The sequence below is a fragment of the Equus quagga genome, chromosome 4 (assembly GCF_021613505.1).
Source record: "Equus quagga isolate Etosha38 chromosome 4, UCLA_HA_Equagga_1.0, whole genome shotgun sequence".
NCBI lineage: Eukaryota > Metazoa > Chordata > Mammalia > Perissodactyla > Equidae > Equus > Equus quagga.
The window spans coordinates 67,316,232-67,341,791 of record NC_060270.1 but is presented as its reverse complement, the minus strand read 5'-3'; the positions used below and the strand labels follow the sequence as shown (position 1 = coordinate 67,341,791).

The following is a 25,560-nucleotide window of genomic DNA, read 5'->3' as shown; positions in this document are numbered from 1 at the left end:
ATCTTACTTGATCCTTCTGAGAAGAGTTTAGGAGAGTGTATGCCTAAGATCTTCATATGAGAAAAATGAGGTTGGTCTTTGAAGCAGAGGCCCAATAGTCACACTTCGGAGGGGAACTGTTTGTAGTTTTCTTTGCCTGAAACAGGTGATTTTTTTTAGGGAGAGCCATGGAGAAAGAAGGAAAGGGTAAATTCTTAGATGAGTCAGATTCTCTCAGGGATGAATTGGGAATTATAGATAGCCAAATCTGCCAGTAGGGGTGAGATAGGAGTGAGGCTCTTAGCTCAGACAGTTTTGAATTATCTGTGAATCTAGTGTTGCCTCTGTTCCTCCGTGATCCCAAAGTTTCTAGAATGCTGTGTTGACCACACACCTTGAGACCAGTACACCAAACTGGGCTTTGATTCCTTCATCTGTGAGAAGGGACTTGGTGTTGCCTGAATGTCTTGTGTTGACTAATTGATTAGTTGTTTTCAGAGTGTGTATCTGAAGCATTTTAACTGCTAAATATTGTCACTAAAGCTGTTGAAAAACCTAGTGGTTTCCTCCTTTGAATATTTTCTGAAAACATGTGTTCCCATTTCCCCAGTCAAAGCTGAAGTCGCATCTGGTTGTTTCTCCCAGTTCCCATTCTGCTCTGATGAGTTTAGAGTGTACGACTGATGAAAGCAGAAATAACTTAGCAGCTGAAGGTATTTCAGGAAACAACTTTTTTTTTTTTTCAGTTCCAAGTTCTTAAATGACTCAGAAAATGAATTTTTAAAATTTATTTTAAACTTTCAGATGACTCCATTTCTTTTAGAAGTCCTTTTAATACAGATCAGATCATGGCACATGGAGAGAGAAAACGTAGAGCCAGAAATTTCATTTTCCCTGAACAAGCCTTGCTAGGAACCTTGAAAATACAAAACACAACAATATTCAGAAGTTAAAATGTCAATCTTAAATCAATTTTCTGTAGCAAAATACATTTGCTTTATTTTACTTTCCAAAATGATAAAATATATCATTTTGTGCCTATATCCCTTTGGCTATGAAAATAGAATGCTAAAATTTTTGAAGGCTAATGGTAAGTCTACATTTTACCACATCATATTGGGAATGTAATTTCTGACCCTTTAACTTTTTTCTTCTTTGGTCTATCTTAAGGTGGCAAAAATTGTATTCTTCACTACCAACCTAAATAATGCTGTTCCACACTTTGGAACATTTATCTGCTTCTGTTTCCATCTTTTCCCAAGGCTGACATACCTCCTGAGGTGTGAAAATGGCCAGTCCAGTTAAAGAGACGGAAGAAGAGAGTGTATTCTAGGCACATTTTTGCCCCTGCCCACTCTCTTCACACTGGATGGTAGGTGGATCTCAGCACTCAGAATAGCCAGAAAGATTTCCACTTTATCTGTAAGAATCAAATGAAGAGTGCTGAAAACAGACAAACCAAACAAAAACAAACGTCACAGAAGACATCAAAGTTAACAGCTTTTAAAAACAAACTGGCAAACTGTTTGTCCTGCCCTATTTCCTCTCATGCATACTATCATCCCCTTTAATAATTAAGGCCCATGAGAGTCTTCCTTCAATGTGTTAGGGATTTTAAGAGTCAAAAATCAGAGAGAATAGTAAGTGGTACTGATCTCGTTTGCTGTGGCTGCTATGACAAATGCCACAGATTGAGACTTAAAAACAGAAACTTATTCTCTCACAATTCTCAAGAGTTAGAAGTCCAAGACTAAGGTGTAAGCAGGGTAGGTTTTTCATTCTGAGGCCTCTCCTTGACTTTCAGATGGCCACGTTCTTACTGTGTCCTCATATAAACTTTCATCTGTGCTTGCCTGATGTCTCTTTGGAGAAAGAGAGCTTATAAGGACACTGTCATATTGGGCTAGGGCCCCATCCTAACAGCCTCATTTTAACATATTCACTTCTTTAAAAGACCTTACTCAAAGTGTGAAGACATTCTGAGGTATTTCACGTTGGCACTTCAACATATAAATTTTGGGGGGAAACAATTCAGCCCATAACAGGTACAAGGAGCTGAAAATAATGTCATCAATCAGCTAGCAATATTTTCTGAGAGCCTAGTATGCTCAAATGACGTGAACAGTAATGTGAGTGGGGATGTAGGATATGGAGATATAACTGAAGAGTCCAACTTTCTCCCTCCCTCCCTTCCCCAGCTTGAACACACAGGATGGATGGAGGCTTCATTGTCTCATCTGTTCTCTAAAGCATTTGGGCCTAATTTAAAGCAGCATCACGGATCATAGACCCTTATCAGAGACCTTATTCTCAAAGTGTCTTCTATCAAGCACTGACCCAAAGGCCAGCTCAGAAAAGTAGTCCTGGGAGAGGAGAGGGTCATGGAGAGGACATGCAGTCAATCTGTTCCTTAATTTCACGCTTTGGATCAAGCCAGTTATTTGAAGGCTAATCCTTGACTGTATCATATTCCCTTACCAACATCAGTCCCTTAGCTTTTTCTGAAAGACCTCCAAGAAACTCCTCCATATAAAGTCCCCCAAGAAATTCTTACATGTAAAATTCAATGTATTGCCTTTGTGGTGAGCATACTTTTGAGGACATTTTTCAGTAAATTTCTTTGTGTCCACCTATAAAGGATGTCATATGGAAACTTTCTTTCCAAACTCAATGTTCAAAAAATCCTTTACCTCCCTCAAGGATTGGTGATTCCTTCCTTTTGTGAGTAAGAAATGTATAACCGATGGCATTCTTTTATCTTTTACTTCAAAAATGAATTTTTTAAAAAATAATTTATTTCCGTAATTTCATTTTCTGTTCTTATTACAACAATCCTAGTCTATACTTTACCATGGTTTCATTGATCATGATCTTTTTGTAAACCATCTGAAATCAAAAAAAATGAATAGATACAAATAGTATTATTCCTTCCCTCAAGGAACTTAAAATATCTTTAGAACACAGGATTCTATTATGTACATAATTTTTTTCCCACAAAAGCTCCAAATGAGTAGTAGCTGTCTATAGGTGAACTGATCAAAGAAAGCTTGATGGAAAAGGCAACATTTGTAGTAAAATTTGGGGCACAGAAATACTGCAGTAGAAACCTTAGGATAATTCTAAGTCCCTTTGAATCTTCAGAATAATCTTTTCTGAAGTCTGGTAACTCCATACAAAGAGAGTTTAATGATTTTTTATATGTAATCCAATTTTTAAGCTAAACTAAATGATAATTTATAATCCAATTTTTAAGGTAAGCTATTTTCTGTTATCCTGTGTCAGACTCCAAATAGAAAAAGCATTCTTAGATTCCGGGATAGGCTTCCTCACTTCTTTGGCTGAAATACAGGAGGAGAGCATTTCAGGCTCCCAGGATGTAATCAGTAAGGGGCTGTCATGAACTCATAATCCAGGAACTACTGGAGGTGGCTGTTTATGACCTTACCCGACAAGTCTTGTAGTATCACTTCCATCCTGCTCTATTGGCTGAAGCAGTCACCAGCCCACTTATATTTTATAAAGGGGGAGTATCAGAGAATTTGGGGCCTTCTTTTAAAATTACCACATGTATACTCATTTCTTATTTGAAAACTCTAGTTTCCCAGCATTTTTATAAAATACTTATATTAAATGTCTAATATAAGCTAAAGAGTAGTTATTGTTCATGAGAAAGCTATGAGAATCTTGATGGAGTTGTGTTATTGTTTTCTGTGGTGGAGATTATTCTTTATCCTGGTTATATACACAACAAACAAAAAAACCAATACTAAGCAATTTTCCTGACTAGATAAAAAAGATCATTAATTGCAGATGGAATGAGTCATGGGAAGCTTGACTATATGTAAACGTAGTTGGAACCAATTTTCTTTTTTCATTTTCAATATCTTTGAAATTGGAATGAATCTTATAATCAATGACATATTTTAGTTGAACTGGTAGCTGTTTTCTTTCTTAGTGGTACATAAAATAATGGCACAACTTATTATGTATGGCAAGTAACATTTAATGATAGTAGTTATTTACAATTCTAGAATAACTGGAAATAAGGATACCATAATACCCTCTCTTTTGAGAGATTTTCTGTATAAACAGAAATGAGTCTAGATCTTAGATCTCGCTTGAATTGCACTGTCCTAGAAACCTGTTAACAAAAGAAAAGTATGTTTTTCCTTTTGGTAATGCACTCATTTCACTAATTTCATTCTAGACTTCTAAGAGCAGCCAACAATGCATTAACTGTCTCTGTGAACTGAAAGGCCCCTTAATTGACTTGCTCCTATTGACTGAGATCCTAGAAGACAGCCTCTGTTAATGGCGTATCCTGATGGGAGACAAGGCATAGGTTTGCCAGCACTGGAGTTGAGCGCTAGATGTAGTATATCATGTTATGTTCCAATCATGTGATAGCAACAACATGCCCTCTTGGAGGATGAAGTCCTGCATCATGTTATCTGATAAACAGATAAACTGATAAATAGAAATCTGAGCAATATAGCTACAAATTTCTTGATAATGGTCCTGTCTCAAATCTTAGGTGAAATAATTCATCTTTTGGGGAATTATATTGTAATAATTGTTAAGATTGTTTGTGCTGATATACCTTGCAAAAAGGATAGTGTTTTGTGCTGTGCACTACACTTTGTGTGAATATGTAGACATATTTATCTACAAACATATATGTATATATTCATTCACTTGCTATTTAAAGAACCGCTGAGTGTCTAACACCTGCACTAGACATATGCGTGTGTACACAGCCATGCATATTTAAACATACACACATATATTTATTTGTTTATTCAATTGTTGTTTAAAGAATTACTGAGTGTCTAAAATATGCTGCTGTATAATGATTGCAACCATCCCTGCCCTTAAGTAGATTGCTGAAATCTCTTGTAACCTCATTTCTTGCTTTCCACCTTTTATAATGTGGAAACATAGCAACTAGTCCTTTGTAAGTCCTGAGTAAACACTAGCCAATGTTTCCACTTTTTTATTTAGAAAATTACTTTGTATTAACATACATGGTCAATCAGCCATTTCAACTGGTCATTTTATCTAATTTTTAAAGCATATAAAGTACTCTTTTAAATGGTGCATTCCTGGTCCGAAACCAAAATTCCCACTTTCATATATTTTCTGATTGTAGAATATCTTTCAGAATAATTAAATGACCTTTGTGGGCTATCTTGGAACAGAAAATCCTTGAAGGCAGGAAACTCATAGCCTTGCTTTATTTTTTGTTATGTACCCTGCAAATAACCACAAACAGGAGAGTGGTTCATAAATATTATTCAGATTTGGGGATGTGAAATAGGAGATACAGGCATGAAATCCTATTTTTATTACTATCATTATGCTGATGATCCTCTGGCCACTTCTCTTTGGTCTGTGTAATTGCAAAGTTCTTCATATTTTATTCATCACAAGAGCTGCTCTGTGCCCACTCTTCTTATGTTGCTGCCTTGCGCCGGTTCAAGCACTTCCTAATGGGTGTGATCTGTGGGCGCCATCAACTTTCTGTCTCTGCCTTGTTCAGGCCTCTAATGAATATTAGACCTACAGCCATCAGTTAGGCTTCAAGTATGGAAATAAATGAATAGGAGGTTTTTGTTTGTTCATTAGTGCTATGAAAAGCTAACTCACTTTGTCTTCTTCACACTCTGTTTGATGAATTTGCTCACCTATTATAAGTACTTTGAAGGAAAACCTGATTCATGTAAGTATTTACATAAAGAGTTCCTGCTAGGTCTCTCTTTTTTCTTTCCTTTCTTTCTTGTCTTTTATCTATAACTAGATAATGTTTATTAAGCATCAGTGATAGAATATTGTAGGTAAAATTGTGGTCAATTCTTCTTTCATCTGTGATCATGTTTATGTGTTTAACAGAGAAAAAATTAAGAGTTATTGCTGGAGGTGGATCAAAAAAAGGGGTGGAGGGGCTGGCCCAGTGGCGTAGCAGTTAAGTTCACACACTCTGCTTTGGTGCCTGGGGATTCACCAGTTACCCAGGTGCAGACCTACACACCACTTATCAAGCCATGCTGTGGGAGGCGTCCCACATATAAAGCAGAGGAAGATGGGCACAGATGTTAGCTCAGGGCCAGTCTTCCTCAGCAAAAAGAGGAGGATTGGCAGCAGATGTTAGCTCAGGGGTAGTCTTCCTCAAAAATAAAAAGGGATGGAGGAGAGGAGAAGGAACAAGAGAAGTAAAAACTATTTTGAGAAGAGAAGGAGGGACATAAGGAAGAAGAAGAAAGGAAAGAGGGAAGATGAAAAGGGAGAGGGAGGAGGGAGAATGAGAGAGTGAGAGAATGAACAAAAAAGGAGAACCAGAGAGAGGAGGAAAGGAGAAATTAAAAAGAACACTCAGTCAAGAAAGGGCATGGAAGCATGTGTGTGTTTATTTCTAACTTTCTGCAATTTATGGTGAACCCGAATTAGTTGATCAAACTATAGGAAATATTGAGTGCCTTACATAAGCATTCTCACCCTCTCTTACATGTTTTTCAACACAAAAAGTCCCACAAAATATGCAATCATCAGGAGAAATTTATAATATGGTTGAGAGACTCCTGCTATAAACCATCGTGGGTTAGTTGTTGTCTTGATAAATGGTAATGATGACTTAGAGGTGGATCTATTAACATGAATGATCACAATGGCGTTTTGATTAGCAATGCAACATTCACTCCTTTCTCACTTTATTTAACACACAATTATTGATTTATTGAGTGCCTGATTTAATAAATGATTGGGACCTATTGGGGACTATGTAGGTGTGAATACCTCTGTGTGTACATTTTATATACATACGTATCAAATAATGAGTAGTAAATATTCTTCAGGTGTTGTGAGGAAGTAAGAAAATACTGATGCAACAGTTATGTCCACCAAAAAACTCAGGAAAGCATGCAGGGTGGGAAAATCTAGGTTTTTTAGGCATTTTTGTATAAGTAATAGATGGGATATCTATAAAAAAGGACAAAGAAAAATATCCCATATCTTCAAGGGCCAGGCCCACTAGAAGGTTGTGAGGTGGGAGGAGACTGGTAGAAACAGCCAAGTAGATGGATGAGTGGATGGGCTAATGAGTAGACAGATAGGGGAACCGAGTAGATAATGGAACAACTTCATCATCTTCTCATTGACACAAATGAAGAGTGAGCACGGGAAAGCCATTGACACAGAGAGTAGGTGTAGCAACTTCTGGGGTTTTTTTTAAATAGAGTGAAAGAAAATTAAGAGAACTTAAACTGGACCTCCCTAGTCTTTCCAAAGTGTGGAACAGAGTTTGCTAAAGAAAATAAACTGCAGTGGAGAGGATGGATAATTGTGGGAGATGGTTCTCTGGAGGATCTTCTAGGCAATTCATGCGATGATTGGCAGCATCAAATGCATACTAACTGGATGGGCCCCAACACAAGAGAAGAAATCAGTTAATATATATTTCAGTGACCTTTTCCTCAGTTACAAGTTAAACTTTATTTTTACTATGTATTTTATTCATCTCCTCCTATCATTTTATATTTCTTTAGCTGGAACTAGTATAATCAATGCATATGTTTTCGTAATTGAATTAATACTAAGTAGCTCATTAGTACTTAGTAAACTTAGGAATTCTTCAAAAATGAAAGGCGGGATGTTTGAACATTTTGACTAAGGTTCAAACATTCTCATGAGTGATTCTAAAATTTTAGTGTGTAAAATTTTATCGTCACTTGATGTGTATGATAGAAATGGAGAATCTTGGACTCCACTCCCTGAATGTCTGGGAAAAGGCTTCCTGAATCTGTGTTCTTGCAAGTACACTGGGTCATTCTGATTCAAGTGTGGCAGAAGCTACATTTTGAGAAACACTCATCTAAGATTTCTACAGAGAAATTTCCATTGGTTTTTGATTAAATGATTAGCCTCTCTCCTTTAGTTGGCTGTTGAGCAAAGTTATAGGGGTTTAGGCAGATTGGCCTCTTAGAAACAATAGGACTTACTAGAACATTTATTTCTTGTTTTTTGTTGGTTTGTTTGTTACATAAATCAATTGATAGACCAATATAGTTGGGGAGACAATATGGTTGGGAATATTCCAAAGAGAGTTGAGGATACATACTCAATCAAGCCTTGGAGTTTTACCAATAAAATAATTATGGATACTCTTGTAATTTGACTCAAGATCAATTGCCATGAGGACTTATGATACTCTCCTATTTCTGTCTGTCATAGAACTAGATTTCATATGCTATAGCAAAAATTTTATTGGGGTTTGGAGCCGTAAGATCTAAATTCCAGTCTTCTGATCTGTATAGGTTTTGGAAATTTACTAATCCTTTATTAGCTTCAATTTATCTATAAAATGAAAATAAAAATCATCACAGTGGTTGGGAGGGTTGAATGACATAAATTATGTCAACCTTGTTCTGAAAGCTAATGGTATGAAATACAATTTTATTTCACTGTCTGGAAAACAGAAATGACAGATATATTCAAAATAGAAATGACTTTAGAGTTTTCCCCTGGAATTGTACTCTCTACTAACCATTAGACTTTTTCCTCTTGACTTTCCATGTTGCTTGAAATTCTACTTCAAATTTATTTCATTCTAACTTGCATTAAAAGTAATGTTTAACAATCTTTTTTTCTTATCTACTACACTGTGAGAGTCCTAATGGTAGAGCTAATATTTATTTTGTATTTTTACACTCTAAGGAGGCAAGTGTCTCGTTCATTGTAGATGTTTTAAGTTGTTTTAATAAATACACAAATGAATTTGTACGTGAGCATCTTTATGTATGGTGATCTCATTCTATGCCACACTTATAGTAAGTATTTATTCAAATGCTTGATAGGCGACATTCTATGGGCTTATCACTAAAATGACAAAAATCCTTGATGTCTTCAATGATGATGTAAGATACCAAAGATGAATATACCTATACAGAGACTAAAGGCATCATAATCATAAATGTTCCTGAAACAAGTTATTTTTTAGTGTAATCTGTGGAAAGTCCTTCTGTGCTGATGTTTCTTTTTCTTGGCATCCAGTCATTTGTTTATTCAGCAAATAGACATTCAGTTGCTAGCACAAACCAGGCACTTTCTATATGTTGGTGATAGAGTCATGAACAAGACTTAATAAGCCTTTCCTCTCATTCTAATGAGAGTGCATGTGAAGAACATGTTAAACAAAGAAAAACAAATAAAAGTATGGTTTCATACTTTGGGTAGTAAGTACTCCTAGGGAAATAATGGGGTGATTTTGGAGTACTTTAAATAGGACCAACAGGGAAGAGGTGAGATTTCACTTCAGGATCCAATGAGGCAACACCGTCAGCCACGATAAAAACCCATGAGGAGAGGAATCCGGGCAGAGAGAGCAGCAAAAACAGAAGAGCTGGTGCGAGGGCCTGTGGAAGGTCAGTGCACCTGGAGGGCAGTGATGGGCTGAGTGTGGAAGGAAATAAGGTTAAGAAGCTGCAGAAAACAGATGTGGGCCATTAGGGGCAATGGTGAGAAGTTTGGATTTTACTCGTGATGGAGTACTACAGGAGGGTTTTAATCAGAGAGATAAATCATCTAATATAGACTTTAAAAGTCCTGTTGGCTGCTGTAAGAATAACTTTTGGGGGATGGAACAATAGTGGAGGCAATGATTTTATTTTTGAGTCTTGTTATCACCTGCAAGGGATCACCGTGGCTTTGGCTTGGTCCTGTCATTCACTAGCTGAATTACCTTAGAGAAGTAATCTATCTTCTAGTTAATACCTTTGTTTCCTCATCTGTAAAATGGGATGAAAGTCTTTATCTCATAGGGTTGTTGTGGAGACTGAATGAACTAGGATATAAAAAATGCATGAAGCTGCCTGAAATATTTTAAATGCTCAGTAAATGCTGTATTTTTTTATTAGGATTACTAGTATAAATGTACACTTTAGCTTTAGTACCGAGATTTATTGTAATTCTCAATTTCTATGACTGTGTGTAGACATTAGGTGTTTTGCTTTTCTAACTCAGTTTCACATTCATTAATTTTTTATATATTAATGAGTATAGGTTAAACTATGCTATTAATAAATATGTCCCACCCCAAGTCTCTGTGGCTTAACACAATGAATGTCACCTTCTTCTCACATTACAATTTGATGTGGATTTGAGAGTCCTCCTGTACTCTTGTCACACCACATCTGGAAACTACTGCTTCCAAGTTTGTCATATCAAAGAAATTGTGTGTTAAACTAAAGATCTTATTCCAATGCTATGCTGTCCCTTTATTATTATCAATTCCCATAAATTTATAATAATGGGGCATGTTCACCTACAAGGCTCACATTATGTCCATATGTTTTTAGCACATTAAAAAGTAAAAAGATGTGTGAGTCTTTGCAAAGGTGGGTGTTCAGGATATGAACCATGCAGTGATGGGCCTTAGGGACCCACGGTCTCGAGGCCAGCTTTGTCCTCAGTTGCCATGTGACTTTGAACAAGTTGTTTAACCTTGCTAAGGTTCTTCCTTACAGCTCTTCAAATAAAATATATTATCAACATGCAAAGTGTTATTATATTCTCCCACAAAAACATAATGCAAATATAATCATTTAACTTAATCATTTTGTCCACCTCTTGGTCTGCCCATGAAGGATCCCTGTGGTACACTATAGAGAGGTTTGTCTAGTCCAGCTTTAAATGACCCCATCAAAGTGACTTTTGCCATTTGTTTTGAAAGGTGGTATCATTAATCTTTTCTGTCCCCCCTCCACTTTTGGACTCACTTCAATTAAATAGGCAGAGAGAAGAAAATATTGAACAACACTATAAAAATGTTAATTCCTAATGTCACTGACTAGGTCTTAATCACACTATTAGACATATGTTCTGATTTAACGATCCCAGCCAACAAGCAGCAAGACTCAGATTGACTTTGATGAATGTCTACCATTATTTTCTGATATGGATGAGGCTGTTTTTCTTTCTTACTAAACGTTTCCTCAGAAATGGTATTCTACTTAGAAAGAAAGAGAATATAAATACTTTCTTTGGTTGCCAGAATCTTCTTTCCTAAATCAGTGATTTGATGATTTGTATTTTCATCAGAAAGTGAAACATTTCAGTGCAATCCTCCTTAATTATGTGGCCTTACAATTTTGGTGGCATCTTTCTCTTCTCTCATTTTTTAATCCCACAATGCTTAACTACAGTCAGTGAACTAACGTAGCTTTCTTATGTGCAGAAATCTAACAGTTGCTTCCTAACGACACTGAGGATTCCCTTTCCCTTGTGCCTCTTAACCGCAAAAACTCTTCCCTGGTAGCACTGTTTACTGAAGTCCTCCTCATCACCAAGCCTCAGGTCAAATGCCACCATTTCCATGAAATGAAACCATTTCCATGAAGCCTTTCTTAGGACTTCTGGACAAAATTCACAGTTTCTTATTCTGGGCTTCGCTAACAATTTACTAACTGCTCATTTTGGCCCTAATCTCATTCTGACTTGCATTTCTCTTATCTGTGTACATGTCCTTCTCTCCCTAAATGTTATGAGCTCCTTTGGGGCAGTCATAGTCCATTAAAATTTATATCACTGTGTATCACACCATGACCTTCACACCGCATAGGCTTAAGACATAATTGAATGGAATGTGTGTGTATGTGTATATATGCACACATGCATAAAGTAATTTATATCATATTTAATTTCATTGTTTTATAAATCATATATATATAAAGTATACATGTAAACATACTTGAATTCTTCATCACCCTATGGGTGGAAGCTGTGATAGGTGACAGTCAAGCGATCAGCCATAGGAATAGTTTCTCTAAAGTTCCATGCAGAGGATGGGAGGCATTGAGCCTAGAAGAGATGAGCCAATACTATGACCCTGGGGAAAACTGCTATCTAACTGAAGGAAGATCCAAGCACCGTTTTTGAAGGGGGTGAAGATAGGCAATAGAGTCAAGATTACACTGCCAATGATTGGAGTTGAGTTGGGATAGACTCAGTGAACTGAGATTGGGTTCAAGTGAGGACTATGGGAGGAAAGAAAGGCAGCTGGAGAAGGGTGCTAGGAGTGACTTCATGAGTGACGGCTAAAGTGCTGTTATAACTGCTGCCATTATGGACCAGAAAATAAATAATGAATTGGGCCCAAACAGAATTGATATTTCTCTTTATTCTCCTCATGCACATATGTGTCTATTTATGTTTCTAACCAAATTGCAAATGTCTTGAAAGCAGGGCCATCATTGATAGTTCCATTTACTTACTTATAATCTCTACAGAATTTTATTTTATGTGGTTGATATCTAATTTGAATTTTATCAGTTATTGTCACAATAATGCTATAGAGTCCGTTGCCGAAGCTCAGCAGCATACGGTATTCAGTACTTATTCTCATGCTTGCATGTCTGTGCACGAGGTGGGATGACTGTGCTTCCTGGCTCACGTTCTGGGGCTCAGGCTGGAGAGGCTGTGACCATCTGGAGGCACGGTCTCATGGTCACGTCAGAGAAGTTCCCTAGAAGCAAGTGGAAACATGCAGGCCTCTAAGGGCTGGACTTTGAACTGACCTGATTGTCATTTCTGTCCTCTTTCAACGGGACAAAGTAAAGAGTGAAATCAAGTCTAACATCAACAGAGTTGGATCTCTGGATGTCTACTCCTCCCAGGAACCCACTGTAACGTATATTTGCTGATCAGTGTAGACATTTTTGAAGTTATAAAAGAAATGAGGTAAACTCTTCCTGTTGGCATATTGAGTTTACCAGAATCCATGCTATGAGCATACTACTTCAAAACTTAGAAATAAAACAAAGACAATAGCAACAATGACAACAACAGCTCCACATGTAGCACTATCTTTATATATTTGCAGAACTGTTTGGAGTTGTTCTTGGACTGTTCAAGCAGCGAGAAGAGGCCAAATTATTTTTGGCTATAGCTGTAGTTGTCACTGGGAGGTTGACGTGCCTACTGTTTCCCAGATTGTCAAGACTTTAACTTAAACAATTGTAGAATTAAAGTGGGGTCTCCAGTTTGCATTATGTTCAACAGCTTATATTAGTTAAGCTATAAAATCATGCAACTAACCAGCTTCACGATTTCTCCTAAATTTCTTACATTAGGAAAATCATAATTTGAACTAAGCATGTACAGGTGGGGTTTATGCTTAGGTGCTAAATAAAATTTATCGTGATTTTTCTCTCCTTGAACCATTTCCCTGTATTTATCACATAAATGTTCCACTTGAGGAAACCTTAGGAGCAGAATGGTATGCTTATGTGTTCATTTGCAAAGCATCTAGATTTGACCTTATGTAATGCTTAAATTCAGATATAATACTTTTCTGAAACTATTCATAAAGGAGTTGATATGGACCCAAATTTCTGAGGCCAAAAGTGAGGATGAAGATATGGCTCTTCTTCCTCCTCCTCCCACTTCTTTCTCTGTCTCCTTCTCACCACACACACACAGGTGTGCATGTGTGCATAAACACACACACACGTGCACACAAACACACTTCCTCCCCAAACTTGAATTCCTTTTATAAGATATTCTACAATATGCAGTTTAATTTCCATCTTCCTTTGACTCAATTGTGAGAATTCTTTTCCGAATTTATGTTGCATTATCTTCTTGAAGATAATTAGAAAAATAGGAAACTGTGGGCTGGCAATCTAAATGGAAGATCAAGCATGACCAAAAGTTTCTACAGTGGAGCCAGGATCTGCAGAAAGGGGGCAAAGTCTTTGGAATTCACCCTGTTCTGATTAAGAAGCAGAGAGGCTCACTGTGTTGAAATGAGCTCAGGGAAGTTATCTGATGAGGAGTTATTATGGACAAACTTAAGGCCACATACTCATGCCTAGTCCGCTATGCCAACTGGGTTAAATGATAGTCCTGCACAATTTTCCGTTTTAACTTGTTTGTTAAATATCAAGGCCATTTTCAAACTTGGAGAGCAATTCAGGTCCTAGGAAAAGAACATAAAAATCTGTGAATAAAAACTCAGACAGGCAATGAACGTTTGAAAGGAAGTCCAGGTATAAACTGTGCCTCTCAGTTTGCGTGTTGTCAGCAACAAAGCCAAACACACTTGCCATTATTTCCTTGAAACTTAGGGTGGGGAAAGCCTGGGAAGACTCCAGCAAGCAGTACTAACATTAGATTCTATTGCACCATTATTATTGTGTGTAAATGTATGAGAGATTAGAGATGTTTATTGATCACGTCTTTATTTTAGTGAATGTAAGAATTTATCTATCACTGATAGTTTTTTTAGTTCTCTCTTATCACTTAAACCGCCCATACATATTGTGCTGAAAGGCCTTAAGTCTTCAACAATGAATTATTATCCCACATATCAGAGCACAGTGACATAACACAGCGGGTAACCCACAGACTCTTGGGCAAGAATGCTTGGATTCAGATCCTGACTCCGGACTTTCTAGTCATATGGCCTCCAGGCAGGTGTTTAATCCCTCTCTGTCTCAGTCTCTTTATCTGTAAAGTGGAGGATAATAATAACACATACCTCATAGGGTTGTTGTGATGATTAAATGGGTTCACACATGCAGAGCACTTTAGAATCTGCTGTAACCTAGGACATGCTCATATCAATAGTTTTCTATTGTCACTTTTTTAAGCCTCCTGCATGGCAAGTATGATTGATGCCTGTCTCGCGATAGTCTACCTAGTGTTAACAAAGGACAGTGATCACCTTCTGTGGCCACTTACTGCCATATACTTTCTTACAGGACTTTTTTTTTTAGCGTATGTGTAAGCTGATTTTTTCCCAGAGTTTTTTGTATACATGAGGTCATGTAACAATAATAATTCCAAATGCATGGAAGTAATGCAAATTAATGTAATTCCTTAGTCATCTGTTTTATATCTTGCATACTGAGGACCTCACCACCTCCCCGAGGCGTCAGTGGCTACTGCTGAGCTCCTGGTGGGGTCTCCCAGGAGGACCCAGTTCCTCTACCTTCTTCTCCTTGGTTCTCTTGTGGAAGTCCTTGTGGTATGTACTGCTGCTGGAGCTGTGCATGAAAACCCTGCGTCCTTGCCAAGGGGCAAGCCTCTACAACCCCAGAGCCTTGGCCCCAGAAGCATAAAGCAGGGTATGGGTGTTCCTTTCACGGTGGACAGGCCCAGGTTGCAGGTACCTTTCCCCATTCTGCTCTGTGTGATCACCTGGTTATCAAAGGAAACTTGTTGTCTCTCCCACACCCAACACACATATGCACATCTCAGAATCCTTGGTTTATCAGAAGCACCACAAAAGAGGTAAATATTTGGATTAATAACCCCATTTTATACAAGAAATCGAGACTTAAGAAGTTTAAAGTACTGATTCATTAAGTGACAGTAAGCGTCTTTTTAGCTCTATGATGGATATTTGTCTTGTTCATGCCTCCTATCATCTTCTGAGTAGCATTTCTGTGTTGGTGGAAATTCACACTGTGGATCTTGGATCTTGCCTCTGCAGCGAAGTCAGAGTTCAAATCCCCAATCTCCTCTTAGCGGGGACACAGGTGAGGGACTTGTGCTTCCTCAATCAGACCACCTGTGTGATGCTCTGACTGGGAGGTGAGCAGCAGGGAAGCAGGCTCTGCATGGAGCTGCTATTCTGCGGGTGCAGGGGCCATAGGAACACCTCTCTTTGGGGCAACAGGGCCTGCTGGCCTGAGACCCTTAGAGAGAAGTGGCTGTGATGCTGGTGGCATATCAGCTTCAGCTGAGTGGATCTCCTAACGGTTGACATTCAGGGGCAGTGAGCCGGGCAGGGTTTCATCAAGCCAATTCTGCAACATGGTCGGCCCATTAGCCTAAAGCCCATTTCTTCTGTGATCATGATTCTGTGGCAACCTGGTAACTTCCTAAGAAATACCTTTTGGCTTGGAACTATCAGAGAGAATTCTTACATTCCAACCAAGAATCTGATTAATATGAGTTCTATTTTGCCTGTTTTCTGCTCCCTCCTTTTCTGTTAAACATTCCTACTAGAGCTTTCTCAAAATTTTGAAAATCACAGTTTAAGAACCTGGAGATAGATCTGAAGAAAGGCCCTTTCTTACTCTTAGAACTTCACGTCTACCATTTCCTTTGCCTGCTATGCTCTTCTCCAAGTAGCCAGCCACGTGCAACTTGCTTCCTGCCCTCAAGTTTTTCCCAGAGTTTATTGCTTCATCAAGTTCTACTCTGATCATTCTATGTAGGATTGCAACATGCCCCTCTTGGCAGCAACTGGAACCCTCATCCTGCTATGTGGTTTCCATACCTCTTAGCCCTTTCTAAATACTAAATCATTTAATTATTATTATTGTCTATTTCCTATAATTGCAATGCATGCTTTGGGGGGCATTTTTTGTTTATTTGTTTTTATTTAAGTGACTTATCCCAAGTGCCTAGAATGGTGCCTGTAATATTATAGATGCTCAGTAAATATTTGTTGAACGCATATATTTAAAAAAACATTTATAATTATGCTTTGTTGTTTCATTTTTGAGAGAATTTTCTGTCAGAAGGAAGTCCAATTTCTCCAATGGCCAAAATTTGCAGCTAGGGTGTAGATTCTCTCCCTGATACCTCATTAGAGTCAGGAATTAGAGCAAATCTGTCACCCTTTTGGGTCCTCAGTTTCCTCCTTTGTTGTGCTCTATCTAGTACTCCACAGGAGAGCAAACACAAAGATGGGAGATCTGAGAGGAAAATTTAGCAATAACCCTCCTGCTTTCATATGTGTGTGTGTGTGTGTGTGTTTCCTCTCTTTGTCCTCTTTTCTCCTTGTCCCTTGACAGTCAGTCAGTTAAAACAAATTGAAACCTTTATACTAATTGCCAGATATGAGGAGGGAACTGCAAGTCTCAGTGGTACAAGACACTGATGGATTCAAAAGCAAACAAAGCCTTGGGCTGCTAATGGAGGTTCTAGGGGCTTAAGAGACCAAGTAAGAACTGGTGAAACTACTATATGGCAACATATGCACCCTAAGCTCTGCACAGATTGTTAGTTCAGAACTCATACCATTGATAATGATGCTATTAACATGGCCACAACCTTGGCTTAGCTTATAAACAAAAATAATCCATGAAGAGGTTGAATTTTACTATGTGTTCTATATTTTAGATTAGGGAAGGAGAGACCTGGTCAGTGCCAGAGGGAGGGAGAGGTAAAGAGATTTCTTGGACCCAAAGCCAACATTGGCAAACATTCAAATACAGTGTTTCACTCATTTGCTGCCTGGACTCAGACACTGGGATGATCTACCTATACTTGCCCAAGTCCTGAAAGTGTTTTATGCTCTAAATAAACCCAGCAATCCTCTAGGCCACTTGAGTATGACTTATCTGAGCTAGGATTTAGAAGGAAAACAATTTATTTGAACTAGGTTACAGTGATTTATAGATTTTTGAAACTAGGGAAAATGGATTTATGCCATTTGGAATCATTCTTTAAAAAGAAGACACTGGCTAACAGACATTTCTAACTGGAATTCTATCTTAGAAGATAATAAAGTAGCCTAAAACATTTTAGGCAGAGTGAAGAGTGATATTTGGGGGTGACTATAGTCCGTCAGGCTGTCTTCCCCCTGAATCAGCACCTGCTAAGATACTTCTGCTTTTCATAGTATCCTCCTTAACTTCTTTTCATGGCCTACAGATTCTTGGAAGCTCCAAATTGTCTTTTTCCTTTCTACTTGCCTCAGTGACTTCCATGAAGACTGCAGCAGCAAAAGCAATTCAGAAAAAATTGTTGCTATTTGTATGCATGGATAATTTGTAAATTATATGTTTACAAATCAAGAGTTGCATGCAAAACTAAATCTTGACTAGGCAAATTTCCAACCTAGTCTCATCCTCAAACAAATATTATTATTCTACTTTAAAATGGTAAATCATAAACAATGGTCCCCAATAAATATTTAAATGTGTTTTTTTAAAAATAACCACATATTAAGTGTCATAGGCCAAACAGAAACAAAACAGGAATTTCTAAAGGGAACCTAGGCCTAACCCCAATCAGCTGAATGACATGTAACACCTCCCTCTCTACATATATCTGTTGTTTTGGATACATTCTCATTTTTTGAAAGGTTCTAATTTACTGAAATATTCCCAATCACGAAAGAAAACTCCAACAGATTTTACTAAACTAAACTTTGCAAAGAAAGAAACTGACATGGACAAGACTCAAAAACAGCTTTCTGTCAAGTATATAAATCAGAAATTGGAGGTTGCAAACCAGCTTTGTATGAGTTAAGTACGACCTTCAGAAGGACGACTTTGGCCCAAACAGTACTGACCTTCACAGTGTTTTTTTTTCCTCCAAATCTTTGAATTTGAAACTTATGACTTCTCTTAAAAAAAGTTCAGAAGATATGGTAGCCCTGGGGCTCATCTTTGTCATGCTGGAAATCAATGGGAGTAGGACAAGACAACCCTCTTCTCTAGACCAACACTCTCCCTTTCACCTTAGTGTCCACTCCTCCTTATAGTCTACCAGAAACTGAGGACTAAGGCCCAGCTTATCTTGGCCCTCATCCTGTTGTTTGTTGTTTGGTAGTTTTAAAAGGAAATTAATCTTTTATCTATCAAATTTATTTGGTCTAAAATCTGGCCCAATTTTCTCAATTGTGATACCTGCCTGATTTGGTAAGCATTTCAGTTTGTGACCCTGCCTCTGAACATTGAGATTAATCAGTATCCTGCTATATAAATACTTTCCACGAAAGTGTTGTTTACATGTGCATATGTATGGACATAGATATATATGTATGGATATATGTGTATAAATACGTATATCTATAGATACATATATGTATAGATATACAGATATTTATAAAAACAGAGAGAAAGGCAAAGAAAGGAAAGAAGGAGAGAAAGAAAAGAGAAAAGGGAAGCGAGGAGAGGAGAGGAAGGGAAAATATATATAATATATATTCTTTAAGACATCTTCATGTCAGTTTCTGTGACATTCTCTGTTCTAATTCAGGCTTGCTGTGACTTGTGAAATGTCTTATCTTTCAGATGGAACACCGTTTACCTGGTGGATTGGGCGGTCCAATGAAAGACACCCTTACTGGGGAGGTGTTCCTCCTGGAGTTCAGCAGTGTGACTGTGGCCTGGACGAGAGTTGCCTAGACATTCAACACTTTTGCAATTGTGATGCTGACAAGGATGAATGGTAATGAGAATCATGATCTTTCTTCAGTTGTGGAGGAAGCACCTTAATTGACGCATAAAATTTCCCTCAAGAGAGTAGAACGTGGATGAGAAATTCAATATGAACTAGGAATCCCTAATGACTGTGCTTGTTTTTAACTTCGAAAATAGCCAGTTCCAGTACTTTTAGGGCTGTTGCTGAGGTTTGTAACATAAAGCATGTTGTCACATCATCACCTCCTTATATTCTGAACATTCCACTTTAAACAAAGGGATGAAATGTAATGTTCAGCTTTGCAATGTAGTCAGTGTTTCTATAATGTGTGGAGTATAAATTTTGGGAGAGATAGTATGGGAGATAGAGATGTGTAATTATACAGACTGTTTCTTTATTGTCCCATTTCCGCACTGATGTTTCAGTCACCTGCCCACGCTTTTGTAGCTAGTAAAAATATAGCAAAGAAAATTTATATTTATTGAATATCTATTTAATCCTCACAACAATCTATTAATTCTGTATAATTTTCTCATTTTTACATCTTAAAGTTGAGGAATGTAGATTACAAAGAAGTTCAATCATTCTCCCAAGGTCACGCACATCTACTAAGTAAGTGACAGATCCCGAATTTGAATTCAGCTATATCTGAGGTCAGAATCTCTCTTACTCTCCTACACCAAGTTACTTTTGTAAAAATAGTTTAATTTTAACTTCCCATGTCCATTACATCTACTTTTCCTTTTTCTTTCAGGGAAAATGCTTGTTTTTCACTGTATTGATTATGAAAAGGTGACCAGGACATTTCTAAACCCATTTTTGTTTTGACTGAATTTAAAACAAATTTGGTTTTGACTTTTGTAATTTTACCTGCTTCATCAAATGCTGCTCAATTATATTTAAGAATTCCTATATCAAGCTGCTCTCAACCCAGCTGAAATTTCTTTTAAGTATTTTTCCTTCCCTGCTCAGATTCCTAACAGCAAGGATTGCTAAATGTTGAATGCTGAATGCCTTAAATTTCATTGCTTCCAATGGAATTTAAGGTTGAGTCACATCCTCAGTTCAGTGAAGAAAGGATCAAACATTTGGCTCCTTCAAGTCCTAGTAGATGGGCCACCTCTTCAGATGCTGTGGGATTGCTTGGGCTCCAAGGCAAGTTACTTGAGTGCTTCCTCCCAGCCTTAAAATCATCACCTGGGTAAAATCAGGTGAAGTTGACTAGAGGTGGGATAGACTTCTCCATTCTGTGGGTCCCCACTTTACCCTGCAGTGACTTCTATCACAGCATTATGGATGCCAGCAAATCAAATATACCTCGTGTCCCAGGTGGAGACCGTGTCTCTTAACATTATATCCATTAAGAACTACTTCTTGTACAGTAGGAACTTGGTGGTAGTGAGCTGAAGAGATGAATTCAGAAGATCTATGAGGAGGAAGGGTGATGACAAAATGGCATCTACAGGGTCTGGCCCCGTGGCCGAGTGGTTAAGTTCGCGCGCTCCGCTGCAGGCGGCCCAGTGTTTCGTTGGTTCGAGTCCTGGGCGCGGACATGGCACTGCTTGTCAGACTACGCTGAGGCGGCGTCCCACGTGCCACAACTAGAAGAACCCACAACGAAGAATACACAACTATGTACCGGGGGGCTTTGGAGAGAAAAAGGAAAAAATGAAATCTTTAAAAAAAAAAAAATGACATCTACAAGCTTGAGAAATACTGTGGAAGGACTAAGTGGTTGCATTGCCAGGGAAACATATTTAAAGTCTTGTGCAACCAGCAGTTTAGATTCACTCTTTTTTTGGATTCATTAATTTCCTGTCACTGTGTATGAAATTTGAAATTTATAGATTTTATAGACTTGAATGGAAACACCTTAATTTCCTTGTGAATAATCAGATAAGCTAATATAGAGGGAGGCAGAATATAAAGATCCATTGAGACGAGGAGTGTTTCTCCTCATTACCTTCTACTCTCACTCCCTTTTTGTCTGAATTCTCGACCTTTGCTCACTGTTGCACTTCCTATGGTGTAGCTGTTGCCCTCTCAGCACTGCTTCAGCGCCTTGCTCCCCAGAGAACGAATGACCAGGGCTTAATTTACTGAACACAGAAGGGCCGTGATGGAGAATGGCATCACATCACTTAAATGTGGAAAATGAGACCATCATGTTGAAGTGCCTCTACATCCTCTTTCCAAGGACTTTCACTGATCATCTCTTCTACTCAGACTTCAGCCTCTCCCTCCTTTGACCTACTCATTAGTACACTAAAGTTTGAACCCCTCATATCTTGACTTAACTTTACGGTCTACGCTGTGCTCAGAGGAACTCTTCAAGCTGTCCCTTCTGAGGTCAGAATCTCTCTTACTCTCCTACACTAAGTTACTTTTGTAAAAATAGTTTAATTTTAAGTTCCCATGTCCATTACATCTACTTTTCCTTTGTTTTTCAGGGCAAATGATTGTTTTTCACTGTATTGATTATGAAAACGTGCACAGAACGCTTTTAGACCCACTTTTGTTTTGACTGAATTTAAGTCATCCCCTCTTTGGTTTTGGCTTTCCACACATTTCAAATTTTGGTTTCAGACTGCATGGCGCTTCTAGTATCACTGGTGTTCTGGGTGTTTCTAAGAAACCTCAAATATCTTTACCTTGTGAAATTCTCTCAAGTTTCTGCTCGTGGGTAAAGTTAATCAGAAAACTTATTGGGGCTGGTATACCATCTTGTGGATAGCAGTTTAATATATTACAACTCCTAGATAATATTGTCACTTGAAAATGTTACCTATCTTATACTGAAGTGTTCTTAGTATTTTATATATTATATCTCATATCATCGTCCCAACAACCCTTGACGTTGGTTTTACTATCTCCTTTCCTACAAAAGGAAATGGAGGCTCTGAGATGATAAGTGACTGGTTATGGTCAGCTGACTAAGGGAGCAGAGTTGGGATTATAGCTGAATCCAAGGATGCTGTTGCTGACTATATCAAAGGAACTGCTACATTGGGATTTCGAGTCATGGCAGCCAATGAGGATGCCAGAGAGTCCTCTCCCAGGGCCTCTCGAATCACATCATAGCAGTATATTTGTTTCTTTCTGCTAAGTCAGGCTGTTCAGGCAAACTGAGCCATCTTTCAAGCTTCTGCTAATTAATAATACTTTATTCTGTCTTAATAAATCTCTGTATCTGAATAACTTGCTGTCATATATTTCAGTGAGATCCAAGTAAATGAAGAAAATTAGTGTATGTTTTGGGAGTGGGTAAAAGTGAGGCATCTCAAAATACTGAGGTGGGTGGAGAGAAAAATGAAGTATCTCAATGAACACCGAAAGCACAGCTCCTTCTTAGACTAAAGGGAAGCCACGACAAGACATTTGAATCAGGTGTACTGTGAGCTGACTACTTAGGAGAATCCATCCCACCGAAAGAACTGAACAGGAAGAACAAAAAAGAAATGAAGAATCTTGTATTGAATAACAATTTCATAGCTAATGATTGTTTGCAAAGGAACTTCTCTTCAGTTTAATGATTCATCCTGTAGAAATCCTCCCAACCAGGAGTTTTCTGACCCAGCTACTTTACACTGTTGGACTGCTGAAAGGAAGAAAGAAAATTCTGGTGACAGCTCCAGCCTACAGCCCCTGCAGATAGCACAAGAGAGTGGCGGGCTGTGTGGGAGGTGGAAAAACAGTCATTCACGTAGAGGGTAGAAGGATACAGAGGATGGTAGGGGCCGCAAGTTGGAGAAGGGAGGGGAATTGCTCACAGTGTGCCTCTTGGTGATGGCCCTTGGCCTGAATGAGGAATTTTCTCCTCCAAACAACCAGGAGAACTAAAGTGTAGCCCTCTTGCTTAACAGCAGAACATTCTTCTATTTTTCATAAGAAAGAGCAGACATTTTTATTTGATTTTTGGTAACTCTGTTCTTTGCCTCTTGCCCTTAATGCACCCTGTATAAAGCTACATTGCACAAAATAAGAAGCAAAAATGGTGTAAGGTTTAAATTCCGGTCATCTGATCATCCAGAAAGGGAAACTACTGTTCTTTTTCTTAAAGAACCGGATATTTTTAGGGGATTTTTTTTTTAAGTAGATGGAATCCTGGAGTTTCAAACCACTCTTTAGCCCTTGATTCCACTTCTCTGCCACAAAGAAATTATTTAATAAGCGGTGCTGAATCCATGAATGAACCATGGGTGAATGACTTCTGTTGGACATATTTTTACCTCTCTCTCTTGTGGTCAGTCAGGTCATGGTTATTCTGGGATTAACTGATATTTACTTCACTCTTAGCTATTACCCATCTTTTATAATCTCATAGGAAATATTTATCCAAAGTTTAACCCAAACTTTTTGCTGCAGATTGATTTTATCCTGGCTATCAAAAAGAAGTTTGAAGTGATCACTATGCTCCAAAGTTATTTTTTTGTATGTTTGCCTTCAACTTTTCTCTTTAGTAAATTCATGTCTAATCCAGTCTGAGGACCTTGTCTTCACAAAGACCTTTCATTCCTTTCCCATGAGATTTAATGAGACAATTGCCTTTAGGAGGATGATGCTAGATACATTCAAGGGGTTTAGGGTTTTGCTGTTTCCTCATATAGGTTATTCTTTGATCTCTCAGACCTTCTTTGATTTCTTCAAAACCTCCACCTCTGAGATTCTCAGACTTGGTGCAGTAAGAGTGCTTCATATATGGCGGGATCCTAAAACAGGGCTAGAATCCTGAATCCTGAGAGAAAGGCAAGTGTCGCCTCAGAACACACTAAGACTCTATCTCTTATTAAAAAAATAATATTGTACAACCTCTGCTGGTTGAATTGTATTATTTGTGAACCTGTTTATGAGCTATTTCACTGCTTATTGAATTTTTGAAGGGCTTTGCCCCAAGTAGGCAGAGATTATGAATGGTTTATCTGGGTTTTTACTCAGTCAGTCCCTGAATTCCTACATGCATCTAGCCATGTAATCAGGGCCAGCACTTTGTGTGGGAGAGAAGTATGCTTGGCATGTGGTAGATCCTTTATGTATTAACTCCTGAATGAATTAATGAATGAATGAAATAATAACTAATTTTTTTTCCTTTCTCCCCATTCTCTCTTGCTAAACAAATATGCCCTCTACTTGCTAATTATAGTCTGCCACTTTATCCATTAAATTTTCACTTAAAGTATGTATGCTGGGGCAACTGTACTGGCTTGTTTACACTAAGGATCCCATGACTAGGTTTCAGATTGTTTTTAGACAATGTTTTGTGGTATATCCAGTGGAGAGAATAGAAGGCATCATATACTTAAGAGAAGAAGGGACAATACAAAAATGGGGAAAAAGAGCTTACAACTAGAGGTTGAAAATTCAAGACTGATGTACCACATCATTACAGAATTGTGGAATTCTAGACAGAATAAAATAGTTGATATTTTGCCAAGAGTAGCATTAAGGAGGTTTATTTATTTTTTATACAATGATGCCCTTCTCCTATTATCTCTTGGGAAAATCTCTAATCTAAGCAATTTAAGACCTATAGTTCTGGAAAACAAAACATACCTGTAAAACATTCTGTCTTATGCTTGTAGGAAATAATTAAAGATGTAGACTGAGGCTTCTATTACATCAGATATCCGTCAAGTTATGCAGATATATTATCTCTAAATTGTCTGTGAAGTTGCATTATTTGAGTAATTGCAAAATGATGAGTATCAAAAATAGATAGAACTCAAAAGTCAATGTCAAGATTAAGAGTTTACATTTGTATAATGTATTGTATACAATATTTTGATTTGGACTATTATTGTATATCAAAATACTATAATTCTATTTAAAAATGCATTGAGATTTGGCTTCTATTCGCCTGTTAATCACTATGTGTATGGCGTTAATCACCTAAACAGTAGCTCTTACTAAGATCCAAAATACTTGGATGAGCTGCTCTTTTGTCTGCTCTGCAAATTCACTTACAATGGTCAGTTCTGACCCACCCAATTTATGTGTCTATATTTAATAATGCATAAAGGAATTATTTTTCTTGATTTTTTAACTTTTGGGAGTTTTTATTACAGAAGAAATATGTTCTACTTTATCTTTATGGTAAAAATTTTAAATATTTCAGAAATATTAAATAAATATAAATAAATATTTAAATAAAAAAATAAAAGCTCCTCCATCACCATCACTTGGAATTCTCTTACCTCTACCCCATATATAAAATCTTGCTTCTAGAGATAATAGTTGGGTATGTAGGGTACTTCTCCATACGTATACTACAGATATACACATATACTACATACATATGCATACTTTCTATGCATATATCATATTTATTAAGATATGTTCATTCATTTTATCTTTTACTTATTTTTTTATTTTTTAAAGATTGGCACCTGGGCTAACAACTGTTGCCAATCTTTTTTTTTTTTTTTTTTT

General features: G+C 37.7%; 1 protein-coding gene across 1 annotated transcript in view; it reads left to right on the top strand.

The window, feature by feature from the left end:
* The window catches only part of CNTNAP5 (contactin associated protein family member 5), a 765,902-nt gene that overhangs the window by 595,982 nt on the left and 144,360 nt on the right, over window positions 1-25,560 (top strand). Inside the window, exon 14 of the mRNA XM_046657745.1 lies at window positions 19,005-19,161. Coding sequence (XP_046513701.1) covers window positions 19,005-19,161 — 157 coding nt within the window. The remainder of the gene's footprint in view (window positions 1-19,004; window positions 19,162-25,560) is intronic.